The sequence below is a fragment of the Thamnophis elegans genome, chromosome 2 (assembly GCF_009769535.1).
Source record: "Thamnophis elegans isolate rThaEle1 chromosome 2, rThaEle1.pri, whole genome shotgun sequence".
Classification (NCBI taxonomy): Eukaryota; Metazoa; Chordata; class Lepidosauria; order Squamata; family Colubridae; genus Thamnophis; species Thamnophis elegans.
In genome coordinates, this window is record NC_045542.1 from 170960507 (window position 1) to 170988189 (window position 27683).

General features: G+C 48.8%; 2 protein-coding genes across 6 annotated transcripts in view; one reads left to right on the forward strand and one right to left on the reverse strand.

Annotated features, from left to right (window-relative positions):
- Positions 1 to 27683, forward strand: part of LOC116503374 (major histocompatibility complex class I-related gene protein-like) — a 556717-nt gene that overhangs the window by 225615 nt on the left and 303419 nt on the right. The window lies entirely within an intron of this gene.
- LOC116503392 (H-2 class I histocompatibility antigen, Q9 alpha chain-like) overlaps positions 13040 to 27683 on the reverse strand; it is a 76273-nt gene continuing 61629 nt past the window's right edge. For 2 of the 4 annotated variants that reach the window (XM_032209787.1, XM_032209788.1), the window contains exons 4-9: positions 17414 to 17695; positions 16637 to 16735; positions 16080 to 16112; positions 15347 to 15379; positions 14124 to 14157; positions 13040 to 13865 (exon numbers count right to left, since the gene is read on the reverse strand). In XM_032209787.1, the coding sequence (XP_032065678.1) occupies positions 14138 to 14157; positions 15347 to 15379; positions 16080 to 16112; positions 16637 to 16735; positions 17414 to 17695 (467 nt within the window). In that variant the 3' untranslated portion in view covers positions 13040 to 13865; positions 14124 to 14137. Of the gene's footprint in view, positions 13866 to 14123; positions 14158 to 15346; positions 15380 to 16079; positions 16113 to 16636; positions 16736 to 17413; positions 17696 to 18545; positions 18822 to 23068; positions 23348 to 27542; positions 27640 to 27683 lie in introns of those variants that run through there. The other 2 variants (XM_032209786.1, XM_032209790.1) reach the window with 2 other exon arrangements.

Genomic DNA, 27683 nt, shown 5'->3' on the forward strand with positions numbered 1-27683 from the left:
GGGAGTCCTCCTGGACCCACAGCTCACTTTAGAACACCATTTGTCAGCTGTGACCAGGGGGGCATTTGCCCAGGTTTGCCTGGTGCACCAATTGCGTCCCTACCTGAACCGGGAGGCCCTCGCAACAGTCACTCATGCCCTTGTGACCTCAAGACTGAACTACTGCAATGCGCTCTACATGGGGAGCCCCTGAAGAGCATTCGGAGACTTCAGCTTGTCCAGAATGCAGCCGCGCGAGCGATTGTGGGTGCACCTCGGTACACCCACGTTACACCTATCCTCCGCGAGCTGCACTGGCTGCACTGGTCTCCGGATACGCTTCAAGGTGCTAGTCGTCATTTATAAAGCCCTTCATTGTATCGGACCTGGGTACTTAAGAGACCGCCTGCTTCCCTTTTGTATTGTTCCCTCTCCCCTTCCCTTGGTTTTGTTAGCCGCCCTGAGTCCCTCGGGAATAGGGGGGCATATAAGTCGAATAAAACCTCTAAAACTGCTGCCAATTACCTCCAACAGACCTATTAGATCCCACAGACTAGGCCTCCTCCGAATCCCATCTACCGGCCAAAGCCGATTGTCTACTACCCGGAGGAGGGCCTTCTCTGTGGCTGCTCCGGCCCTCTGGAACGAGCTCCCCATGGAGATTCGGACCCTCACCACCCTTCAGGCTTTCCGCAAAGCCCTTAAAACCTGGCAGTTCCGACAGGCCTGGGGCTGACAAGTTCCCGTCCCCACCCTGAATTGTGTGGCTGTTGATTTTAAATTCTTCCTGTAGTTGCTAGTTAGTTGTTTTTCCTCTTGTCTGTATTCCCTCCCTTTGGTTTGTAAGCCGCCCTGAGTCCCTCCGGGAATAGGGCGGCATATAAGTGCAATAAAATCAAAATCAATCAAATCAGTGAAGTTTCTCCCTCAGCCCAGCCCTGTCCTGATCGGCCTCCCTGTCCAATTGCAGGTGGCCCTGGTGGGCCAGGAGCCCGTCCTGTTCTCTGGGTCCATCAGGGAGAATATCACTTACGGCCTACAAGGCTGCAGCCAGGAAGACGTGATCAGAGCAGTCAAAGAAGCCGATGCCTTGGGATTCATCCGTGAACTGGAAGGAGGCTTTGATGCAGGTGGGCAAAATCCCCCCTTGATTCATCCCATAAAACCCCCACTTCCCTCCCGGTAAACCCACCAGTCCTAATTCTTTATTCTTCTGAAGCGAAATCCTGACTCCTTTGTTGCAATATATGCAGTAGTCCTCGTGTTATGACCATTCCTTTGGCTATCGTTCCAAATTACAGCGGTGCCGAACAAACGGAGGTTGCAACTAGTCCTTGAAGTTCTGACTTTGCCCCTCCCCCGCAGTCACCTGATCGCAATCCGGGTGCTTGGCTACCACTGCACTTAACCACAGTTGCAGTGCCCCACAAGCACTGCCTCCCCCTTTGCCATCTCCCTTGCCAGCTTCCCACAAGCAAAGTCAATGGGGAAGCCGGGCAGGGGGGGAGGTCACAAGTTGCTGGGGGGAAATTCCCCCCACCCGGCAGGAACGACTCCAGTACCCACAAAGGGAGGCATGTGCTGCTTCGGCCATCCACCCACTCGACCTTGCTTGGCAGCAGACCTTCCGGGGGCTAAAGGTGTCGTATTGCTGCAAACCCCCCCCCCAAACCCCTGACGTCAGCCACCTATTGCCTGCCAGCCTCCTTGTGGCCTCCCGGGACCTGCAAATACCTGTAGCCAACCGCCTGGCTTTGCTTGTGAGGAGCCGGCAGGTGATGGCCAGGAGATCCTTGCCTAATGACTGGTGAGATTATCTTAACAATGGCCGTTGGGAAGGTGTGGATTGTCTTCACTAAGCAGTGCGGTCATAAAACATCAACCTTGCAACCACATCGCTTAGCAATGAAAATTCCTGACACAAAAGCTCTTGTAACTTTAGGACCATCTGTGAAGCTCCAAATTACACTGATTATTTTAATTGTAGTCATATCATTAAACCACTAATGCAGAAAAGATAATTCAAAGAGCTGATTGCACCGTCAAAAATCACGAGTCCTAAAATCTCTTCTACCGTTGTTAAAAAGTGCAGGGTCTTTTCCCCTCCTCTGGACTTTTTGCCCTGGAAATAAGAGAGCCAGCTGTCCTAACTGCATGTCTCCCTCCCACTTCAAAGAGCTTCAAGTTTTGCCTTGTTCTCCCACTGATGGCTTTGCCATCCCTTTAGGGCAGCAAGATTTGGTGGGTCTGGACTTTGCTCTCGATCTCCTCCGTCTCTCTTGCTTGCCTTCTTTTAGAGGTGGGGGAAAAGGGGGACCAGCTCTCCATTGGGCAGAAGCAACGGCTGGCCATCGCCCGGGCCCTGATGCGTCACCCGAAGGTCTTGGTGCTGGATGAAGCCACGAGTGCCTTGGACTTCAAGAGTGACGATGCAGTGAGTGTTTGTGTGTGGGTCCATGAGAGGCTGGGAGTGGACCTTGGCTGAAGTAGTTTAGTTTCAGTTTCAGTTTAATAAAATTTGTATGCCGCCCACTCCGATTGGGACTCTGGGCGGCTCACAAGCAAGATAAAAAGCATTTAAAAAATTTAAGATAAGAAGTACAATTATTAAAATTAATACACCATCCATTCAGTCTAAGTGGGGCTGGATATTAATCAACAGCCCCAGGCCTGCCGGAACAGCCAGGTCTTGGTGGCTTTACGGAAGGCCGGGACAGTGGTAAGGGTCCGGATCTCTACGGGTAGATCGTTCCACAGGGCTGGCGCAGCTACAGAGAAGGCCCTCCCTCGGGGGGCCGCCAACCGGCATTGTCCAGTCGACGGCACCCGGAGGAAGCCCAACCTGTGTGATCTTATTGGTCGTTGGGAGGTGAGTGGCAGGAGGGTAGCTAGGTCCTACACCATGTAGGGCTTTAAAAGTAATGACTAGCACCTTGAAGCGCGTCCGGAGACCAAAGGGGAGCCAGTGCAGGGTCGCTGAAGGGCTTGATCTGAATGTTTGAGAGGTGACAGCATAGTAAAACTGGGTTTATTTGACCAGCCGTGTCCTAATTTCTTCCAAGTTTATCTTGGTGATAAATAGACTTTAAAATCTGGGTGCCCTCTCCTGATTTAGAGTCATTCTATTGAATTATCTTTTCTTTTATCAGCTTGTTTTCTAAGGGTTATTATGATTTGAATCTCAAGTCCTCCGAGAGCTACTGGCTTCTGTACAGTGAAAACTATTGAACAATAGCACTATGTGTGCAGATAATATGGACCTAAATGCTTATTTGAACAGATGTACAGTAAATATATTTATTGATTTTACCAGCCTGACAAGCCACTCTGGTCGTAAACTGACTCTGAGCTGCTCACACCAACCAAAATCAAATTAAATCAGAAAATATAGCCAAACAGCAAAGAGTATTACAGAATGAAATCAAATATTGGAATATTTTGCGCCAGTGGATTGTCACAAGATTGTGATGCTGGGAAGGGAAGGGAAAATGGGGGGGGGGGCAGCTTCTCCTCTGTGCTCCTTACATTCTGGTGAGAGGGAAGTTCCCTGAGGAGAGGCTCCAGGTTGAATCTGAAACTTCTGGTCCCGGTGACCGACCCAAAGTGGATGATGCCACATTCTCCTGAGACACACAGACTTGCCTTCATTCGGGTGGCTTTTATTGGTTTCCAGACTGCGAAATCTTTGGGGCCAAACTGTTTTGCAGACCTGAAGAAACACTTTTCAGTGGGAATATGAGGGAGCTTCTATCTAGAGCATCGAAGGAACCCAATATTTTCTCTGGATCACTGCTTCCTTTTCCAGATCCAGCAGTCTGTGAAGAGTAGAGGCCGGACGGTGCTGGTGATTGCTCACCGGATGCAGACGGTGGAGAATGCAGACAAGGTTGTGGTGCTGGAAGGAGGGGAGGTTGTGGAGAAGGGGACTCACACGGAGCTGATGGGCCGGAGAGGCCCCTACTACAGACTGGTGGAAAGGACCCAGGCTGAGGGACTTCTGGAGTTGCAAGGGGGAGCTCAGCCATAGGATTCACTGCTTTTGTAGAGGCCAAATGAACGATCGGCTGGGGAGATGTTTCCAAGCCACTGTCTTCTTTAGTAAAGGCACCAATGAATGCACCAGTTTTTCCTTTGTTCAAATTTGGCCTGTGAGAACCTTTTACAGAACCCTCCCCTTTTACTACAGGCTTTAATATTGGTCTCCGGCACAGCTTGACTTCCTCTTTGTTTTGTTAACTAAAGTACTTCCGCGATTCCTTCTAGTGCTTGTAAATCTGGATTTGGATGGAAGCCCCACGGATGGGTCTCCTTTAGCAGAGTTAGAGAATTGCCATGAAATGGTTGCACCCTTCAAATTTCTCCTACGCAAGTGATATTTCTGTGGAAAACAGGAAAATGGCTTTTAGTTCAATGGAAAAAGGCAGTGAAAAAAATTAATTGTATGTTTCTATATTTTTATTAATAAAGTGCAACAGTAAAAGATGGAAGGAATATATTTGTCTCTCTCCTGTTCTTTGCTGCACTTCTTCAAAATGAGCCTCTTCTTCTTTTGAGCTTCTCTTGAAGGGAACTTTTCCCTTCCTCCATTTTGCACGCTTTCTATAGCTCCAGTGCAATTCTTCAGAATTAACAGAAGAACAGGGTTGGAAGGGAACCTGGAGGTCTTCTAGTCCACCCCTTGTTCAAGCAGGAGGCCCTATAGCAGTGATGGGGAACTTTTTAAAGACTGAGGGCCCAAACTGCAACCCAAAACCCACTTATTTATCCCAAAGTGCCAACACAGCAATTTGACCTGAATACGGAGGTTTTACTACCTAAAATAATGATAAACAAGGCAGAGTTCAGCTAATTGTTCTAAGGTAAGGTGACTAGACGTCCCGCTTTTGGCGGGACACCCCCGCTTTCCAATGCATTTTCCCGCGTCCCACATGCTTTTTTAAAAAGCACACTTTTTTTGGCGCTCGCAGCTCCCGCCCATCAGCTGCTAGCTTGCTGGGCTGGCTCATCGTTCTGTTCTCTATCCTACCAGATGAGCCAGCCCAGCAAGCTAGCAGCTGATGGGCGGGAGCGGCGAGCGCCAAAAAAAGCGTGCTTTTAGCCTTTTACCTCCTACAAATTTAAGCCAGCCCAGCCTGCCGCTCACTGATTGGATTGGCCTGGAGTCCAGCCAATCAGTGAGCTGGCTGGGATGGGAAATTTTCAGCACGCCTGCGCGAGTCTCCATTTCCTTTCGCCAAAAGACGAAAGAGGTTGCAGCTGCGCTGACTGGTGAGTAATCTAATTCTAATTGAATTTTCCACTCGCCGCGGCAGGAGGAGAGGGTGGGGGCAGCTGCAGCCACCCGCAGAGAAGTTCCTCTCGCTTCCGGGGCTCCCGCCACCCGGCAGAAGCCCCTGAAGCACGTGGAAGTTCTCTGCGGGCAGCTGCAGCTGCCCCCACCTCTCCTCCTGCCTCTTCGTGAATGGGATCGCCACCTCCGAGAGCGTGGGGGCAGCTGCAGCCGCCCGCAGAGCAGAAGCCCCTGAAGCGAAGCACGTGGAAGTTCTCTGCAGGCGGCTGCAGCCGCCCCCACGCTCTCGGAGGCGGCGATCCCATTCATGAAGAGGCAGGAGGAGAGGTGGGGGCTCCACCTCTCCTCCTGCCTCTTCGTGAATGGGATCGCCGCCTCCGAGAGCGTGGGGGCAGCTGCAGCCGCCCGCAGAGCAGAAGCCTTCTGAAGCGAAGCACGTGGAAGTTCTCTGCGGGCGCTCCTCCTCCTCCTGCCTCTTTGTGAATGGGATCGCCGCCTCCGAGAGCGTGGGGGCAGCTGCAGCCGCCCGCAGAGCAGAAGCCTTCTGAAGCGAAGCACATGGAAGTTCTCTGCGGGCACTCCTCCTGCCTCTTCGTGAATGGGATCGCCGCCTCCGAGAGCATGGGGGCAGCTGCAGCCGCCCGCAGAGCAGAAGCCCCTGAAGCGAAGCACGTGGAAGTTCTCTGTGGGCGGCTACAGCTGCCCCCACGCTCTCGGAGGCGGTGATCCCATTCACGAAGAGGCAGGAGGAGAGGTGGGGAACGCGGAGTCCGTTCGTGAATCAAAATGGATCGCCGCGGCAGGAGGAGAGGTTGGAGCGTTGGCAGCCGCCCGCAGACAATTTCCTCTCGCTTCCGGGGCTCCCGCTGCCCGGCAGAAGCCCCTGAACCGCTTGGAAGTTGTCTGCGGGCGGCTGGCAGCGCCCCAACCTCTCCTCCTGCCGCGGAGTCCGTTCGTGAATCAAAATGGATCGCTGCGGCAGGAGGAGAGGTTGGAGCGCTGGCAGCCGCACGCAGACAATTTCCTCTCGCTTCCGGGGCTCCCGCCGCCCGGCAGAAGCCCCTGAACCGCGTGGAGGTTATCTGCGGGCGGCTGCTGCTGCCCCCACTGGCCCCACCCTTCCGCGGAGTCCGTTCGTGATTGGGATCGATCGCCGCCTCCGAGAGGGTATACAGAACACTATTTACCTAAATGTGCATATATACAGTTTAGTATTTTAGCATTTATTTTTGAAAAAAATCAAACTCCTAAATCATGGTGTATAGCTTATTGCTCCTATCTTGGACATATTTTTTCTGATCAAACATTTGTGTTTACTGGGGTGGTGCATAAAGCTGAAAAGAGTTATTGTTTGTAATTTTTCTATATTATTTTGCTGTGAAAGAAGAGTTTTCTTCTTGGGGATAGATATTGATGGAGATTTCTTGTGTCATTAGGAATTGTTGCAAAGAAAAGATAAAGAATCTTATGATGTGATATTGGTGAATTTTTTTAAAAAAATAGTCTGTGTTGTCTTTCTGTCCCAAATAGTTAAATATAATTTCATTATGAACATCTGCAGGGCTTATGGGATTCCCATAATATGGGAGAGTCATGCCTTTCTAGATCATATTTGCCCATTTGTGGTTTTCTGTCTCATCTGTGAAATTCACAACCTTTTATTTGTTATGTTCTGAATTTTTCTCTTTTTAGAAAGTGATAAGAAATCTACCTGCAATTTAATCTTGACCAGGCATCCTGACTTTTAAGAAGTCACTGACATGCCAGTTTTAAAATTGTTTTTTTTCTTGATAGTTAAGGTCAAAAATTTAAACTTGCTGTCACAACTTTGAGCAGGGTGTGAGATTGTTGATGTCCATTTTACTGTCTTTCAATAACTTCTGTATAATGTTCCAATCAAGCCTCAAATTAAGATGTTACCAACTAGTATGTGAACTACTGGAAAGATTGTGTGCCTATAGTCTGAGTTAAGAGTAAGAGTTTCATTTCATGCATCAGAAGGCTGTATAGTGTAGAGAGAAAAATATGTTTGTTTGTTTGTTTGTTGAGTTTATTTATAGGCCGCCCTTTTCCCTGAGGGGACTCAGGGCGGCTAACAACTTGTATGGGAGGGGAGGACATACAATAACATAAAAACACAATATATAATTAAAACCAAGCAACATTCATACAACATTCGGGTGGGGGCGGACTATGGTCTTACCCCCAGGCCTGACGGGATAGCCAGATCTTGAGGGCTGTGCGGAAGGTCTGAAGGGTGGTGAGGGTACGAATCTCCACGGGGAGATCGTTCCAGAGGGTCGGAGCTGCTACTGAAAAGGCTCTCCTCCGCGTAGTTGCCAGCCGGCACTGGCTGGCAGATGGCACTCGGAGGAGGCCTAATCTGTGAGATCTTATGGGTCGAGAGGAGGTGATTGGCAGGAGGCGGTCTCCCAAGTACGCAGATCCACTACCATGAAGGGCTTTGTAGGTAGTAAGAAGCACCTTGAAGCGCACACGGAGATCAACAGGTAGCCAGTGCAGCTCGCGGAGGATAGGTGTTATGTGGGCGAACCGAGGTGCACCCACAATCACTCGCGCGGCCGCATTCTGGACTAGCTGAAGCCGCCGGATGCTCTTCAAGGGCAGCCCCATGTAGAGCACATTGCAGTATTCCAGTCTAGAGGTCACGAGGGCGCGAGTGACTGTTGTGAGAGCCTCCCGGTTCAGGTAGGGTCGCAACTGGCGCACCAGGCGAACCTGGGCAAATGCCCCCCTGGTCACAGCCGACAGGTGGTAATCAAAGGTCAGCTGCGGATCCAGGAGGACTCCCAAGTTGCGAACCCTGTCTGAGGGGTGTAAAATTTGGCCCCCCAGCCTGAGCGATGGAACACCAACCAAATTTTTGGGAGGGAAGCACAACAGCCACTCGGTCTTTTCTGGGTTGAGTACAAGCTTGTTAGCCCTCATCCAGTCCCTAACAGCTTCAAGTCCCTGGTTCATCACGTCCACGTTCAAAACATTACAGTTGTATGTGTTAGCCGCCTGAATCTTGGCTGAGTTTTTAAATTAATAATAAATATTATAGCAATAAAATTGCAGGTTCGTGTAGAATGCCTACTTAGCAATAGTTATTAGCACTCTTGGTGAATGATTCCCTTTTCTCAAATTATCTTGAACAATAGTTTGCAGTGTTTTCATATCTTGCATCCAGCTTTAAATAGCCTGCAGCACAGATCTATTTATACAGTTTATACACATATTTACTTGAACTTTCCTTGTTCTATAAGATGTACCCCCCATCAAAAAGAGTACTCATATTCATAACTTTTTATTTTTGAGTAGGCATGTAGTCAAATATAGATCAAATAACATGCATGTTTACAATTGTTTATAGCAGCAGCATGCAGTAATTTGAGGTTCCTAGTGAGCACTGAATGGGATTCCAGAGATCGTTCTCCAAAAAAATAGGCAGAGCCAGGATGGACAGATGTAGGACCCACAATATCAAGGACCCACAAATTCCGTATCTCTGGATTAAAGAACCAAGCCAAAAAGAGGAACTTCTGAAACAAATACAATCTATTGTATTCTATATTACTGTCTTTGTTTTAAAAAATTTCTCTCAGGATCCCAAAATGGTGTTTGTTTGTATGGGTTATATTTATCAATATGTATTGCATTAAATATTGAAATCTAAGTATTCACTGCTACTGTGGATTCTCACAATTGTTTGATGGGATTTCAACATAGGCTGGCAAATTTGAATTTGAGTACCCTTGATTGGGTCTGACCCTCTGGACTCCAAGGAGAGATTTTAAGAAACACTGATTTCTTTTGCCAGGTAATATGTAATAGGTTGCCACTGCAAGTGTATTTGAAAAAGATAGCTTACTCTATGGTGTTGTTTTTTTATTTTTATACTGGAATTCTTCATGAAAAAATCCAAAAGGATTTACAAAAGAATAATAAAATATCTCTTCAAGAAAACAATAAAACTAACAGTGTCAGTGAAGATAATATAGAAAAAGCAAGGCATAATTCATTTTTAAAAAGCAGTCTAAGAGGGAGGTTGTCCTGAAGCACATGTTACTCTAGAATTGCCTTGGGTGAACAGGCTTGATTTCAGCTGTTCAAACAAAGCAATGTGTAGACAACAGCTACACATTTCCTAATTTATTATTAAATAATTTGTATTCTATCAGGGGCTTTCAGCAGTTTACAGCAACAAAAATGCCAAATAAAATTATATTATTATAAAATCATTGTAACAATTCCACAAAAACAATAAAAAGAAAATCCAGTGATAAAACCATATTAAATCCCAATGGCTCTAGAAGACAGAATAATTTGTACAGCCTTCCTGAATGGACAGCAGGTTAGGGCTCCCTGCTCTGGAGGAGGTTTCCAAAGGATGGGCACCAGCTGAGACCTTCCTCCTGAGAAAGCCCTACCTTTGTCATGAATGGGATTACTAGCAGGGCCTCCCCAGAAGATATTTAAAGCTCTGGTAAGATAGCTTTGAGGGGGGTGGTCTTTAAATATTTGGACTTTAAGCTGATTTTGGAACATCTGTAAATTTGAAAGCACAAAAAATGCTATTGGCTTGTTTCCAGATGAGTCATTTACTGTAAGGAGTATAGGCTCCATTTATTGTGCATATGATTTTTTAAAATAGTGGTATTCTGTGTTGATTCTTTTTTTAAATTGTCTTAGACTATTTAAAAAAGATTCTATCCAAAATAAATTGAAACAAGCCATTTTTAAAATTTCTATGCACAATACTTTGAAATGGACTCAGGAGTCATGATTGACACTGAGTGAATTTGCACTTTTAATAATCAGGAAGATACAATGGCATTGAAAAAAGTGACTGATGACCATTTTTCACACTTAGCGACCATTTTCACACTTAGCGACCATTGTGGCATCCTCATGGTTACGCGATCAAAATGTTGATGTTTGGCAACAGATTCGTATTTCTGATGGTCGCTAAGTGAGGAGTCTCGAGGAGGGGGAAAACATTTAGTGACCAAAGTTACAATGGCATTGAAAAAAGTGACTGATGACCATTTTTCACACTTAGCGACCGTTGCGACCATTTTTCACACTTAGCGACCGTTGCAGCATCCTCATGGTCACGTGATCAAAATTTTGTTTGGCAACAGATTCGTATTTATGCTGGTTTCAGTGTCCTGGGGTGACCTTTTGACAAAAAAAATTTTTTTAATCAAGCCCCCCCCCCCCCCCCCCCCCCGCGGTCAAGGGCGTCCCTCTTTTCCAATCTGAAAATCTGGTCACCTTATTCTAAGGAAAACATGATAAATGCACTTTTAGGCCCCTTCATTTTTTTTCTGCTTTTGAAATATGTTTAACAACAATAAAACTTTTGTAATATCAACTTTTTCTCTTTCTCTCTCTCTTCCCCCCTATTTCCTTCCCTCCCTCTTTTCCCCCTTTCTCTCCCTCTCTCTTTCCTACCTCTCTTTCTTTCTTTCTCTCTCTTTCCCTCTCTTTCCCTCTGTCCCTCTCTGTCTTTCCCCTCTCTTCCCCTCCTTTTCTGTGTTTCTCTCCCCCTCTCTCTTCCCCCTCTTCCCCTCCCTCTTTCTGTCTTTCCACCCTCTCTTTCCCTCCCTCTCTTCCCACCTTTCCCTTTCTCTTCCTTTTTGTCTCTCTCTTCCCCTCCCTTCCTCTCTGTCTATTTCTCTCCCTTTCCTTCCCCCTCCTCTTTCCCTCCCTCCCTCTCTTTCCCTCTCTATCTCTTTCCGACTTTTTTCTCTCTTGTTGAACCGGTAGGATCCCATCCCTGGGTATAGGTAATCTCACTTAACAACCAAAATAGGAACTGGCAACTCGGTTTTTAAACAAAGCAGTCTGTCAACAGTCCAACTAGCGAACCCCCCAAAAAGGAACCCTCAGGGTCATTGACTCCCCACAAGTAAAACTTTATTGAATTCACCATCTGGGAACTGAAGAAGCAAAACCAGCTCTGGTTTTCCCTTGCTCAATTAAACAATAGATTCCCTTCTCCCACCACTCAGGTGTTCGCCTTGTCCAATTGTAAAGCTTTTGTTATGGGAAAAGTCCACTTCCCCAGCAAACTCCTGCAGTAGTGACCTTGGCGTTTTGCAAGTTCTCACCCTCCGAGGAAGCCTCTTGGCAACACAATGAAAGGCGAGAGGGGTGGAATGTGTAGGGAGGAAACTTTGAATGGTCACTAAATGAACTGTTGTAAGTCGAGGACTCCCTGTAGACGAAACTGAATGAATTTGTGGCTGCCTGGTTTAATCGTGGTGCTCATTTTTCTTTCGTGCATTATATTTATTGTCTTTTCTTCTTGTATTGATGTTTTTATTGTGTTGGCTGACCAGAGCCGCTTATGTGAGCTGGACGGTCATATATTCTAATTAATAAATACATTTCTAAACGTTTTGAATCCGTAGAAGAGGCTGAAATATGCACTGAATTCTTGCAAAGTGTTTCCAAGTTTTCCTTTTAAGCTTCCAAAGGTGGCTAGTCCTGAGGGAGGGGGAGGACGGGCTCAGGGGGGAAATGCTACCGGTTCAGACCGGTTCGCTTGAACTTGGAGTAAAAAAAGCCTCTCGGGTCAGGCAAACAGGTATTTCCCAGGATCAGCTGTGACACATGATTTCTATTGGCTAGAAAGCAGCTAATCTAAATCGTGTGGCACATTTATCATTTATCATTTTATTGACATTTATAGGCCGCCCTTTTCCCTAAAGGGACTCAGGGCGGCTTACATTTCATAGGAGGGGAGTGTAAGACAGGACACAAAAGAAATGTGAATAAAGGAAAATAACCAATAAAACACAACATTCATTCGACATTCGGGCGGGGCGAGATTAGGATCTTATCCCCAGGCCTGACGGGATAGCCAGATCTTGAGGGCTGTGCGGAAGGTCTGGACGGTGGTGAGGGTGCGAATCTCCACGGGGAGATCATTCCAAAGCGTCGGAGCTGCAACCGAGAAGGCTCTCCTCCGCGTAGTCGCCAGTCTACAGAGGATTCCCCCCTCGCTTACCATGTAGGGCTTACTCTACTTACCTTTGCAGGCGCGCTCGGTAACAGGCTCCACCCCCCCAGACGCCATCATATCTCTTTTGGACACTGCATGCGCAGAAGGACCTGCGCATGCATTGAGGGGGCGTGCACATGCTCACATTTGCAAACCGGTAGCGAAGGTAAGTAGATTTCACCCTGGAGAGACCCCCACCCTTTTCACTCCTCCGTGCCCCCAAAGCAACCATTGTAATATGGGGGACACCTTTCCCATCAATCGGGGGTCTCCCCACTCTTGGGCCACTGCATCCTATTGGGCAGCTGAGGAGCCCAGAGAGGATCTCCCAGAAGCAGGAGAAGCTGCCCTTCTGCAAGGGGACCAGGAGGGCTCTGGCTGGGCATTCAGCTCCTGTCTCCCGAAGGGCCCCTGGGTGAGGCTCAGAGAGCAGCCACTTGGCCAACAGCCTGAGGCAAAGGAGGGTCTGAGGGAGAGGCAGCCTCTGTTGCTGCCACCACCAAGCCAAGACCAGGTAGCCCTTTTACACAAGATCAACTGGTGACGCTGGAGGAACATCTGGACACAGGAGCAAAATGGCTGCCTCCCCCCCAAAGGAGCCCACAGGAGCCCCCCCAGTTCTTCCTCCTTCTGGATTCTGCTTTGCTTCCTCCCCCTTCCCATCACTCAAAGTGAAATTGGAATCGGGGTCTCTGATCAACAAGGAGGGTAGAATCCCTCTTAATTCCAACCTCCCCAAAGATACAGCAATCAAGTAAGAGGAAAAGAAAGCCTTTATTTCCATCAAACAAATTTTGGCAAACTTACAAAAGTTGTGCAATTGTGAAGGAGAGAGGAGCCTGACAATTGATTCCATCATCCGTTTTTCTAAATCATGAAAAGGCATAAATGCCAATCTATAAAAAAAATCACTGTCAAATGTTACCCTCAGTATATGGATTGTCAAACTTTGTGTTATGAAATATATGGTCAAATAACTGTACAACAATCAATTAAAAATACATCAACTAATTTAGCCGCAAAAATCTCAAAACGCATACTTTTCTTAGTAATTGTTTCATCGAAGATCACATTAAGCAGATAAAACAAACACAAGAAAAAACAAAACTAACCTCCACCTTCATCCCCAACAAATATAATGAAAATTAACAACTTATCAATCTTTCTTAAAGTAAAACCAATAAATTCTTCATCTGATTCCTCACCCCATTCTCTATAAACACGTCTCTAAAACCTCATCTTTAGCCTCTAACCTCTATCCACTAAGACTAATCAGCAAAAGCCCATTAAGGGGGTTATGCAACCGATTTATCTATGATAAACTATTATCTATGAAACCCAATTTGAAATCTTTGGATCCCACAATTAGTAACAATCAATATATTCTTTTCTCCTCTGCTCCTCAATCATAATAGAAACAGTTTACTGATTCAGTGATAAAAGCAGTGATGAAAGACCCAAAAATCCCTCCTGGTTCCAGCATGCAGGAAGGTCCTGAAGGGCTCCTCCTGAGAGTCCGGCCTAATTCAGAAGGAGGCCGATCCCATCTTCTCTCCTCTCTCCTCATGCTGGGCGTCTCCCCTGCAAAGAGGAGGGAGAAAGTATCCAAGGGTTAGTTGGATCAAGACAGTCAGAGCCTGAGAGGTGCCAGAGGATCAGAGTTTGGGGGCAGGGAGACCCCTCCCCCGAGCCCTCTCCCCCAAATTCCTTACCTTCCAGTGTCTGAGGTGAATAGGAGAGAGAAGAGGGATTCCCAAAGCATCTTCACCCCCACTTGGTCCTTGGACCCCAAAGGCCCCCTCCCTCTCACCCCATACGGCCCCCACTGAGACCACTCACCTGCAAGGGGGCTGCTAAACCTTCTGGTTGCTCCCTGGATTGGAGAGAAAGGCACAGAATGAATGAATGTCTGAATCCTCTGAGGAGGAGAAATCTCTCCCTTCACCATTCAACCTCTTCAGCTTCCCAAACTTCTCAGAGGACATAAAGCTTTTTATTAATTCATTAATTAAACTCCCATCTCCACCTATCTCATTAAGGTGACTGTAGGCAGCTCACAGTAAAATTCAATAAAATCACATATAGAATATTTAAAGCAATAAATGAAAACCAGATTCCCCCATCAGATCCTGTTGCCTTTGGTCTGACAAGAAGATCGTGTCCAGTGTGTGACCTCTGTCTCCAGTCGGACCCCGGATGACAGCCATGAACTCCTGGGCTGCTTCCGAGGCCAAACCCAGGGATGGCAGATTGAGGTCTCCCAGGACCATAATCCTGGGCAACCTCATGCCAACCCTGAGATGCCCCCAGCAGCTGAGGCAGGGAGCTGGCCATGCATCAGGGAGGCTGGTACAGTAGCAACAATCCCAACAGGTGAGCCCAGAGTCAGAAACAGGAAATCACCACCAGAATTGTAGGGTGGGAGCCTCCTGAGTGCCAGAAGAGATTCTCCGATGACCCCTGTAGCCCCACCAATCCTGCCTGGGGTCTCAGCTGCGATCCCGAACCCTGAACCCATCTGGGCCCATCTCTGAGAATGGAACAACCCCCCTTCCAGAGTCAGCCAGGTCTCAGCTATGCCACCAGAGGAGTCTCTAACCACTGGGGATGATGGCCTCACTGGTGGTTTCCCTATTTCCCCTCAAAGAATAGAGGGCTCTTTCCCCCAAAGGGGGCCAAGGCTCCACCATGCAGACTCTGGGCTGCCTCCCCTGCCTGAATCCAACAGGGAGAGTTTCCTTCTCCTCTGCAGAATCAACCAGTGCAAGGAAAGTGGATTTTGTGACATTCATGCCTAAGGCAGGACTAGAACTCAAAATTTTCACCTGTTGCCCTCACCACTAAGCCAAAGTTTAAATAATACATAATAATTTAAATAATATTTAAATAATAAGCCAATTATTATTCCACCAGAAGCAGACTCAGAGGGAACCTAGAGAGGATGGATTAGGGGGGAGGTGCTTTAAAAAGTGGCGGCCTCTCCCTCTTTTCATCCCCTCATCCCCCCAAAGTCTTGCAAAGGGAGAGAATGGCTCATGCAGCAGCTGCTCCCTCCAACTTACCCTGGTCTGAACTGCTGGATCCTTTGTCACTTGCTGGAAAAGAAAGAAAAAGGGGATGAGGGAGGATGTCTGTCTGTCTGTCTGTCTCTCTCCCTCCTTATAGGAAGCTCAGCTCTTTCTGACTCCAGCTGCTTCCCTCCCTTTCTCTCTCCCACGCAATAAAAAATGCACAAATAACACGGAGAGAGTTTGGATCAAACTGCTTTGGTTAAAAGGCATTGGAAAGAATTATTAAAATTTATTATTTACATCATACAAAGCCAGAAGGCAGAGCTGGCCTAAAAAGATACAGATGGGTTTAAAGTTTATTTTTGTAACCAGTTGTGAGCCTTTGGGACAGGAGACCAAGAGGAGATCCAGCTGGCATCTCCCAAAGCTCCTTTTCCCTCAAAATGCCCCCTTTTCATCCCTAATTTTATGGAGCTTCTGACTCTCATTTGGCCAAGCCTTTCCTCTCGGCCTACTTGGGGAACAGAGCATGTCCTCAGTCAGAGGGACCTTCCACCACCTGTGTCTTCTCATTTTCCTGAAGGTTCCTTCTCCCAGATGTTTCTCCTAGAGGACTCCATTTCTACTAATAGCCTGGCTGTAATGAAAAGGGGGCCCAACTTCCCCAGCCTGGTTCTTAGCATGAAGAGAAAGACACATACATACACAAACCCCTCTCAACTAATTGTGTCCCTGGTCCCTGCTCTAAGTTGGAGATTACATGGAAAGAGGACAAATCACTCACTTGGTGCTGCTTTGTAGTCATCTTGACGTTTTTCTGCAAGAATAAAAATCAGTGAAAGCTCAAAAGAATCCACCAGAGATCATCCAAACTCTCCCTCTGTAGGAGCAAGAACTCCAGATGCTTCACTGTCACTTAGTCCCATCAACCAAGACAAAAAGATCTTCAAAATACAAATGTATCTCCTGATTTGCCCCAAGAGAGACCTGCTGCCTCCGAGATGGAGGGAGGGGAATTGGGGGAAGCAGAAGGAGCAGCTGGGAGGGGAGGAAGGTTTCCATGGAAATCCTTCTCTGCTGCTCTCTGACCAAAGCCTTTGAAAGGGACAAAGGAACTGGGATGCCTCTTCCCAACTCAGAAGGAGACAGGACTGCCCGAATCTCAGACTCAGCTGAATAGAAACTGGAGTCCCAGCAAGAGGCTGAGATCTCAGATGCTCCCCAAGAGGGCTGGGAAAACAGGACAGAAGGAAGCCCAGAAGAAGCTCCCCAAAGGGAGAGACTTGGGGGGAATCTCCCCATCTTCCTTCCATCACCCCCCCCTCCAAAAAAGATACTTACTGAAGAATACAACAATTCCAGCAATCACACACACCAGGACAAGGGCAGCCACAACACAGCCAATGATGAGCCCCAGGTTGGATTTTGAATTGGTTGGTTCTGAATGGGGAGAAAGAGCAGATCATTGAAGGAGAACCCCAAACAATCTTCCCAATCAGGAAGAGACTTAAAGAAGTGAAGGCTGGAAATAGCCCGTTAAAAACTCCATGGGTCCTTCTCAAGGTAACATGAAGACGCCTTGCTATCCGTTGTTAGAGGACGTGTCCTCAGGATGCTGCCTTCTTCTCACACCAGCCCAGCATGAAGGCAACTGGATTCCTCTTTGGCTTTTCCACTCAAAAACAGCCCTTTGCCACCTTGTGACTCATAGCAGCTTCCAAAACAAAAACTTCTCCAACACAATAAAACAAACATTTGTTAAACAAAAACATTTTTTGTTCTTTTCATAGGCTGCCCCAATAAGTCATGACTCTGAGTGGAATTGGGCAGCTCTGCATGCTTTTTTCTTCAGTTTCAGTGTTTGCATTTTATTATTTGAAGTAAAATAGGGAATTTCATCAGGATCGGCCAAGTATTGGGATGTGATTCTGTCCTTTCCATCACCCGAAGTCAGTTCTACAGTCTGGTCCTACAGCCTCTCCAGCCTCAAACACTGGAAGGACCAATGGATGAAAGCTCAGCTATGACCACATCTGGACACAGCTGGGGTCAGATTTCTCTCCCACCACCCTCCAGCCTGCCAGAGAGCCCAGCCTTCCCCTCCCTGCAGCCTCTCACCCTTCAGCTCCAAGTCCAGAGGCTCCTGCAGGCCATCGTGCTCCACGTGGCACCGATAGCGGCTCCTCTCTTTGGGGTCGATCCGGATGCTGAGCCAGTAGTGGTAGGTCCCATCCGCATTGGGGGCCACAGACCCATGGAAGGTCTCTTCCAGCCATACCTCCCCATCCCTCCTCCAGGAGGCATCGATCTCCCTGGGGTAGAAGCCATCCACGCGGCAGATGTGCATCTCCATCCCATCCTCCACCTCTGTCCGGCTGCTCACCGTCACCTTTGGGGTCTCTGCAGAAACGGCACCCCCAGAATTAACTCTGAGCCCCTCCAGAGCATTGAAACTTGATGGGAAACTTGGAGGGGCAGGAAAATCTCCCACCACTTAGTTTTAACCCAAAGATTCACCTTCCACACTTGCAGCCTCTCCAAGAGTTTTAGGAAATTATCCAGATCTGGAAAAGGCTCAACCAGAAGAACTCCTGATTTTGAGTCCTTCCCAGGGACTCAGCCTGAAAAACCTCCGGAAGCAAATTGAGGCTCCAAGGAAATTCCTCTCTGGCTGCTTTGAACTCTGAGTCATCTTGGGCTGCTCCCTTCAGGGGAGGGAAAGTGGAGATGGTCTTTTAAGTTCCCTTTCAAGACAACAACCACACAGAAGATTCTCCCTACTTTTTGCCTCCTCTTCTGCTCCCCTGAATCTGAGGCTGCTCCAAGCCTCTTTCCAAGGGACACAACCCCAATTTTAAGAGGAAGAGATATCAAAGGGAATCTCACAGGGATCAATTAGAAAAAGAAATATTGTCTCTCAAAAGAGGGGGCGGGGGCAGAGAGAGACTGATGCCAATGGAAGAGAGAGAAGTTCCGCCCAGGGAGGGAGGGGCTGTGGGCAATCATCAGTGGGGGGGGGGGGATTCTCCCATTGATCCTATTCTCATCCAGCTGATCCTGGAGGGATTAAGGACCCCAGAGGGAAGGGGTAGACCTAGGGGAAAGGGGGGATCTACATGCAAGAGGAGCTGGAAGAGGAGGAGGGGGATTCCCACCAGGGCAAACAGCCTAAAGACCAGGGACCCAAAGGGGCTGAATGTGTACAAGAGATCCAGCCTTAAAGGAGGAAAGTCTGGATCCAGATGCTCACCTGTCCTCAGCAGCGTCTCCTTCCCATAGGACAGGTACTTCTCCAGCCACTCAATGCAGATTTCCTCCAAGTAGGTTTTCCTTCCCTGATTATTTCCTGGATCAGCGTCCCACTTCCTCTGGGTGATCTGGGCCTGGGGGACGGGAGCCACCCAGGTGGGGGTCTCCTTGTCGAAGGTGATGAAGGTCCTCCCTTCGTAGCCAAACTGATAAAATCCTCTTTTGCTCCCATCTCTTTGGAGCTCACAGCCATAAATGTTCTGCCATGTGTGAAGGCCTGAAAGACAGACAGGAGGATGGTTTGGGGAGTCCTGAAGATAGACAGAGACCCCCTCCCTGCAGTGACCTTGACACAGGCACTGCCCCCCCCATTTCCTCCCAAGCATCCAAGGGAAAAAAGTCCCCATCAGCAATTGCCCTTTTTTCCTTCCCTCGACCAGCATCCCTGCATTTCCCCCCAGGATGGAGCCCCTGAATCTCCCCCGGAAAAGGGAATCTGGGAAAGCCAGCAGAGGATCCCGAGGGAGACCAAGAAAAGAAGGAGTCACAGAAGAAACGGAAGGACGGAGACCCTTCCATCTTTCCTTCTGCCATTCCTCCGCAGGGGAGACTCTTGGGGGGGGGGGGGGGAGGAAGAGATCCCAGAGAGGGAAAAGTTGCCTGAATCTGCAGCTGCAAAGAGGGAATGAGGATCTTGAGCCTCAAAGAGGATCTGGTCGATCTGGAAATGCTTGCAGGGATCCCTGTGACCATAAATCATGCTCTGTGTTGACAAATAGCACCAAGTCACAAGGGCTTATTTCCACTTTGGGCTAACCAGAAACAAACCATGGTTCAGTGTAATGTGGGAATGAACGAGCTCCCTGTTGAAATCCGGACCCTTACTACCCTCCCGGCCTTCCACAAAGCCACCAAGTCCTGGCTGTTCCAGCAGGCTGGGGGGAGCTGAGAAGCATCTACCTCCACAGAAATTGTGAATGTTGGTTTTGTTTTTAATATGTTGTCTTTGTCTCATTCCCCCCTTTGCCTTGTCTTTTGTGAGCCGCCCGGAGTCCTCCGGGAGTGGGCGGCATAAAGGACGGACAAATAAATAAATAAATAAATAAATAAATAAATAAATAAATAAATAAATAAAGTAAGTCTCGAAGGGCCCCAAAGGAATATTTCCCTCAGCAACAGCAGCAAGTGGCCCAGTCTGATCTGGAGACCCAAAGGGTTATTGACCTTTGAAATGAAGTTTGAAGCTTACAGGCTCTGGAAGGCCCTGGAGAAGATATTTCAACTTCAACTGAACAGATTCTTGGATTTAAAAGGAAACCAAAAGGAAATCCTGAATTGTTTCTACTCCTGTGTGGGCTTGAGAGGGAGGAAGGACGCCAGGAACCCTCGAATCTAAGGGAAAACCACCTGGAAGTAGAGTTGAACTAAACTGACCAATCCTCTCCTTTCCTCTCCACACCCAGGAATGACAGGTGAGGGGATCCTTTCTCTGCATCTTCTGCTCAGCCAGAGAACTTCCCTTTGGAGAAAGAGGAAGATCCTTGGGAGATCCAGTCTGATCCTTCCCTCGAGAGGAGATTCCCTGATCTCCCCATGGGAAAAATAGTTCTGGATTTCTGTCCAAGAAGAATCTCCTGCCATTCACAGGAAAGCACTAAATATTTGGCTGCAGTTTTCAACTTCTGAGAACAAATTCTGTCATTTCAGAAGCATCAAAAGCTAAGACAGAAATTGTCTTCTTTCCCTTGAAGGTGAAATGTGTTCTTATCTCAGGTTTGGCACAGAATTGAATATTTGTGCAGCAAAAAGAAAGCACAGGGATCACATTGAAAAGGCAAGTTTCGTTGTTGGTGTTTAGTGTAAGAACACTATTAATGCATCTCTACAGGTCTCCGCATGAAACAATTCTGGCCCATCTCTGAGCCTGGATGTTCAGGGGGTTTCCTGACATCTGAAAAATAGTTCAAGGGATCCTCCGGGGTCAAAAGCTTAAGAAAGGAGGCTTTAGAGAGGCTAAAATATATTTATGTTTATAACTGCTGTGAAGTTATAAACTTTCCTCTCTCTCCTTTCCTTATGTTACTTTCTATTAGTTTTTATCTTTTTGTTGAAAAGTTTTAGTAAAAATCAGATAGGAAATTTAAAGGACATCAGGGATCATTAAAATAGTATTGAAAACACAGGAGAGGCAAATGTCACACAGCCTCTCCATGAATCATGGCAGAGCAACCACATCTGGAGTATTGGGAGCAGCTGTGGTCCAAAGGCCTCCGAAAGGAGAGGAGGGAGCCGGGGAAGGTCCAGAGGAGGCGACCCAGGCGATGGGAGGGGGGAAGCAGCCTCCCTTGGAGGGAAGGTTGGGACCTTGGGGGCTCTTTAGCCTGGAAAGGAGGCTCCCCTCCCCTCCGGCCGCTCTCCTTCCTCCTTCCTCCACCAGGGGGAGCCCTCTGGGCCCAGCTCTGATCCCCTGGGAGGCCAGCAGGGGGCCTGGGGGAATCTGGGGGGATCCTGGGGGATCAGGGGCAGGACTGGCAGAGCTCTTGGGAGGAAAGGAGGGGAAATGGGGGATGTTTGTGGAGAAGGTTTTCCTCAGCCAAAAGGAGCCTTTAGCTACACACACATTTTCCTTCCATCCCTTTTCCTAAATGAGGCTCCTTGGAGGCGAATCTTCTCCCCCCAAAGGTGGCAGAAGAAGGGGGGCTATGCTGAAGAAAGAGCCCCCCCCATCCAGGGCAGCCCCTCCAAGAGGGCAGGGCAGGAGTTCAGCCTGAGGGACCAAGGAGGGGAAGCCAGGAAGGCTCTGAGGGACTCAGGAAGGGCCCCAAATGGAGGCTTCTTCCTCTCCTCTCTTTCCCCCTCGAGACCATCGGGAGGATCCTGGACCTCTGATCCCCCCTCCAAGAGCCCCCACCCCATTTGGGCCTCCCGGCCTCTCCTTCCAACTGGAGGATGAGGAGAAGCTCCTGGCATTTGGGCCCCCCTCATTGCCCCCAAAAATGGGGAGAGGGAAAGGGATCTAGTCTCCCCAGGTGGAGCTGCACCAGATCCCTCATTTCTCTGGGGTGGAAACAGAGAGAAGGAGGAGGATCTGCTTCCCCCAGGATCTCCTTAGGATCCACCTGCCCTTTTTTCAGGGAGGGGAGAGGCCTGTGATCCCCTTCCTCCCCCACAACAGGAGATCCACCCAGGACCCTCCAACTGTCATGGGGGGAGGGGAGATTTCGGTCTCTTTTCACCTCAGTTTCTATCAACATCCAGAAAGAGAGAAGGAGAAATTGAAATACGTTTCCATTAACTGCAATTGACAGAAATCGTCAGCAATGGAGACAAGGACAATCTTATATTGATTAAAGAAAAGAATAAACATATATAAAAAAGACTTTTCAAAAGGTGTGGAAGGAGCTTTTCCCTTTGAAGGGACCCCCCTTTCTCCCCCCCTGGTTCCTAGGAGAGGATTATGGGGCCGGAGCAGGGGTGGGTTTCAAAAATTGTTCGAACCTACTCTGTGGGCGTGGCCTCCTTTGTGGGAGTGGCTTGCTGCCCATGTGACCAGATGGGAGTGGCTTGCCACCCATGTGACCTGGTGGGAGTGGCCAAGACGATGTTACTAGATATTACTAATTACTAGATATTATTAATATTACTAGATCATTATTAATGCATAGATAACTGCGGGACATTACACACCCACCCACACCCACAAACTATGACAGTGCTAGGAAAACACCCAAAAAATAAAAATCCCCCCCCCCCAAAAAAAGACTGCCAATGAAACCAGTTTTTTTTTCCTAAGCCTAAGAACAGGGAAGACAAAGTCACTGGAATAAAAACCATCAAGGCAACGTGGAAAATTATAAAGGACAGGCACTCACAGAACCATCAACCACCTCAGAATTACCTAAACAAGGAGTGTCAGCCTCTGCTTCACTGTTGCTTCGGCTGCCATGAAACGGAGGGAGGGCATGGAAGAGTTCTGGAATTCAAGCTTCTGCAGAGGGGTTTTTAAAAAGAAAACAGTCTTCTTGGGAGGGGGAATGGGCTGTGCTCCTGGTTTTGGGGATTCCCCCACCACCAAAGACCAGTTGCAAATCTCTCCAAATCCTTTTCAGGATTTTCTTTTTAAAAAATGCCTCTCTGCAGACGATCTTGAAAACCCCCACCCCATCTCTGCTTGGAAGCTTCCGCAACTTCACAGTAAAAGCAAGTAAGAATTTCTCTCTCGCTCGTGAGATTTTCTTTACTGTGCAAAGGCTTGCTTTAAAACTGCAGGCTCCCGGGGAGGGGGGCAGGGGAAAATGCTGCCCATATGTCCCCTTCCAAAGCAACCTTGCAGGTTTTCAAGATCATCCGGAGAGGCATTTTTTAAAAAGAAAAATCCTGCAGGCACCCAGCGACAGGGGCTAGGAGCTAGGAACCCGGAAGTTAATTACTTCCGGGTTCACTGACGAACCGGATCGCAAGAACCGGTGCGAACCGGCAGGAACCCACCCCTGGGCCGGAGGAGCCACCAGACCCATCACTCACCTTCGCTCTGATTGTAGCGTCTCCTCAGAGTCTCCAGGCCTCCTCTGAACGTCTCCTCAGAGGCACGATGAATGTGTGTCTCTCTGTCCCAGTATTGGGGATCCTCCTTCCCCACCTTCTCCATCCAGGAGACTTGAGGCTTCATCCTCCGGCTGTGGCTGTCGTAGTGAACGAAGACCTGATCATCCACATACCCCACAGCAACAAAGTGGGGCTGCTGCCCCTGACTGGGGTCTGAGATGGAGGTGTAGAAATACTTCATGGAGTGGGAGGAGGCGCCTGGAAGGGAGCCAGAAGAGAAGAGTTAGGGGGCTTCAGTCAAGGACCCGGATCTCATGGAGGCTCCCATCTGAGGCTCTGCGGAGGAAGAAGGGAGTAGAGGAAGAAGAAGAGAGCTGGGGGAAGCGGAGGAAGGGGGGAAAGGAAGGGGGAGATGGAGGGAGAGGAGGCAGGAGGGAGAATGAGTGACTGAGAGGGAAAGAAGAAGCTTCTGGGGGGGCTGAAGGGTTGGAGGGCAGGGAAATTGGGGGGTGAGAGAGGAGGGGAAGGTCGGGTCCCCCAAACTTCACCTGCCCCAATTGTGTCCTCCCCCCTTCCAGCAAGGCCTCCCTCAAACCCCCCTCAGGGTTGCTCAGTCTCTGCCCCAAGGAGGCCGCAGTGGCCCCGCAGGTAAAAGAGGGGATTCCACCCCCAGAAGCTCAAAAGCAGCAGGAAACCCCACCTGGTCACCCCAACTTTCCATTGACATCACTGGGGGCCCAAGTGGCTGGTTAAAAGCTGCAGATGTTATAAAATGGGAGGGGGGGAATCTGGGTGAGACCAGAGGCCAATGTGAACCCTCCCCCTAACCTCAATATGGGGAGGCAAAGAGGGCAGAGAAAGGAGCAGCAATGAAGCCACGTAGCCTCCCAAATCTTCCTCCTGTCCCTCTCCCACCGCCCTGGACAATCCCCCCTCCCCTCCCAGAGTTCAGGCATCTGAGCAGGAATCGGCCTTGAACCCAGGACTCCAAGGGGCTCCCCCTCCTTCCACAGGGAACAGAAATGCCCCTCAGCCTCCTCGGGAGGGGATTGGGATCCTGCTCTCCAACCCTTCACAGGATCAGAGACTCTCAACGTAAAGGCCTCAATCAGAGTTTCTCAGCCATTTGGACTTCAATTCCCAGAATTCCCCTCATTCCCAGAAATCCATGGGCCTCTCCACCCCCTGCCCCCACCCACCCCTCCCCACTGGGGCTGCTTGAGTTCCTGCTGAGACCAACCATGGGGGGTGGGGACTCAGCTGGGAAGAGACTCCAAGGCTGCCCACTGAACAGAAAAACAACAACTTCTAATCAGGTAACGAGAATAAAAAGAAAATAAAAAGAATAAAATGCAGCTGGGAAATCTGTTAAACTGGAAAATCCCCAAGGCCCCTTTTTGGTCTCCATTCTGAAAGCTCTTCAGGTGAGAAATTCTTTCACCAAAGATTTGAAAGATCATTTTCGGGATCCTTCATGGGACTTATTTGGGCAGAACCTGGGTCTCCATGGAAAAGGGCAGGACCTCCAAAGCCCAGAGAAATAAACACAGGGAGTCCTTGGCTTATGACCATCATTGAGCCCACATTTTTTGTTGCTAAGTGAGACATTTGTTAAGTGGGTTTTGCTCCATGTTACAAATTTTCTTGCCACAGTTGTTAAATGAATCGTTGCAGTTGTTAAATTAATATCCTGGTTGTTAAGTGAATCTGGCTTCTCCATTAACTTTGTCAGAACGTTGCAAAAGGGGATCACTTGATATGGGGAGACTGCAACCGTCATAAATACGAATCAGTTGCCAAGCATCCAAATCTCAGTCATATGACGATGAGGAAGCTAAAATGGTCATAAGTGTAAAAATTCTCATTCTGTCACTATTTTCAATGACATTGCAACTTTGAAGAGTCACTAAATGAACTGTTTTAAATGGGTAGTCCCACTGCCCATTTCCCCCAGTATGGCCTCCCAGTCCTTCCCAGTCCAAGGCAAAGGCCTGGGCCTCCCCTTCCTGCTCCTCTCCACAATCCCGGAGGCTTCTCAGAGCTTTTGGGGAGAGGGAGCCCCAGATCCACTTCCTGCTCTGGGGAGATTTCAGGATCCAAAGGGATCGGAGCTTTTCTCCAACAGAAGGAGGGGGGATCGGACTCTCCGTGATCCAGAACCCTTGTTTCTTTCCCTTGTGGGGCTGAGCAGTGAGGAAGCCTGAAGTCTGCCTGAGAGGAGAAACGTCTGAATGGAACTCGGGTTGGACATCCTCACACTCAAGAAACCCCTTCATGTCAGTTTGGGCCTGTCTGTCTCCAAGCAAGCCCTTCATTTCATGCTCCCCATCCAGAGGTTCTTCTCTTCTTCTGCCTCCAACCAGCCTCTTTAACCCTTAAGATCCTGACAGATTTTCTTTCTGTCTTTTGAAAAGCTGCTCCATTCATAGGGTAGTTTCTCAGAGCAAACAGCCAGAAACGCCTCCCCCCAAGGCCCCTTCCTGATTCCTAAGGAATAATAAGGACATTTTAAATATTTTGGATTCTGCAAACTGACCCAGGCTGAGAGCTCCTGAAATGGAAGGAGGAGGATTTTGGGTGGAAACATCCCTGCCTGTCCTAGAGAAAAGCTCTGGGGATTTTGGGGTTTAGGACGGAGGAGAAAGTGAACATAATAAAGGCGGATCTTTAGAAACCTTATTCAAAGGAGCCTTTCTCTCTTTTCTCCTGCTGCATCCACAGGGCAGCCTTATCTCAAAGGTTCAGTCTCGGCGTTGGCCAAAACACCGAACCGATTCCAGAAACAAGCCGGGTCCCCCCAGAACCAGAAGCCGCCAAGAGCCACCAACCCCCCCTCAAAAGGTCGGGAGATCTCGGAAGGCAAAGAGTGGAGCGAAGGGAGCAGCAATGATGCCATTTGGTCCACCTGGATCTTCCTCCTGCCCCCCACCCCCTGCTGGGAAATCCCCCCTCCCGTCCCAGAGCTCAGTCATCCGAACAGGAATTGGCTTTGAACCCAGGGCTCAGTGGGGCTCCCCCTCATCCCTTGAGCCAAGGTGGCCCAGTGGTTACAAAGCAGCATTGCAGGCTAATTCCGCCCACAGAGTTCGATCCTGACTGGCTCAAAATCGATTCAGGCTTCCGTCCTTCCAAGGTCAGTAAAATGAGGACCCAGATTGTTGGGGACAAGATGATGACTCTGTCAACCGCTTAGAGAGGGCTGTAAAAGCACTGTGAAGCGGGATACAGGTAGTCCTCTTTTTACAACAGTTCATTTAGTGACCATTTGAAGTTACATGGGCCCTGGAAAAAGTAATTTGTGACCGTTTTTCACACTTACAACCATTGTAGCATTCCCCCATTGTCACATGATCAGAATTCAGACACTTGACAAATGGTTCATATTTATGACGGTTGCAGTCATGTGTGGCCATGTTTTGCAACCTTCTGATGAGCAAAAACTATGGGGAAGCCAGATTCACTTACAAACCTTGTTGCTAATTTAATGACTACAGTGAAATGGTCATAAAATGAGTCAAAATTCACGTAATAAATGTCTCCCTTAGCAACATAAATTCTGGGTCAATTGTGACTTCAACTCCCAGAATTCCCCTCATCCCAGAAGCCCCTGGGGCCTCCCCTCTCTGGCCCCACCCCCTGCCCCCACTCAGGCTTCTTGGGGGTTCCTGCTGAGACCAATCGTGTTGGGGAGGGCTCAGCTGGGATCCTCTCCCTAAATTCAGTCTTTGTCTGGAGGATCTTGTCACCTTTAAACCCTCTGGGGAATCCAAGATAAACATACAAAAGGATTTCAGTTTCTGACATGCAAAGTCCTGATCAAGGAACATCAAAGTTTTTTAGCAGGAAAAAAAACGGAAAACCAGGAAGGAGGAATCTTTAGGAAGATGATTTAAGAAGCGCTTCTCTCCAGACTCTCATCCTGCTGCATTCACAGGACAATCTGAGCCCGGATCGCTCCACTGCAGCAGCCTCTGCCAAGACACGGAACCGATTCCAGAAACAAGCCGGGTCCTCCCAGCACCAGAAGCCCCCAAGAGCCACGAATCCCAGCTAAAGGCAGGGAAGAGGACCCAGGCGGAGGGGTTGGGCGAAGGCAGCCAGGATGTTTGTGAACTGACCTGATCACCTGCAAACGCCGCTTTCCCACAATCTCCGCTTTGGGGGAGGGAAAGGACTGAGCTTGGGGGCGCCCAGATAGACTTGACGGAGGTCTGGAGAGGCCACCCTTGTCCTGTTCCCAGAGGGGCTCTCCTGGGGAAGTGGGGGGGGGGAGGCAGCAGAGTCCCATCCAGGCTTTGGGACCTAATCTCAAAATGGCCAAAGTGGGGAGGGGGAGCGGACTAGAAAGAGGACCGAAGCAGGATTCTATTTCTGGGAATAAACTTTGGGGGGGAGGAGAGAGAAAAAGTCCCTGGAAGAAAAAGGGGCTGAAAAAGGCCCCAAAGAGACTCACCAACGGAACTCTCCCACTGGGCGATCGCCAGCAGCACCAGGAGCCAGAGGGGCGCAGAGCTCCAGGCCATCTTAGCCGCAATCCTCAATCAGCCTCCCCGATCTTGAAGTTGCAGGCAAAGGAAGACTCACCATGGGCAAT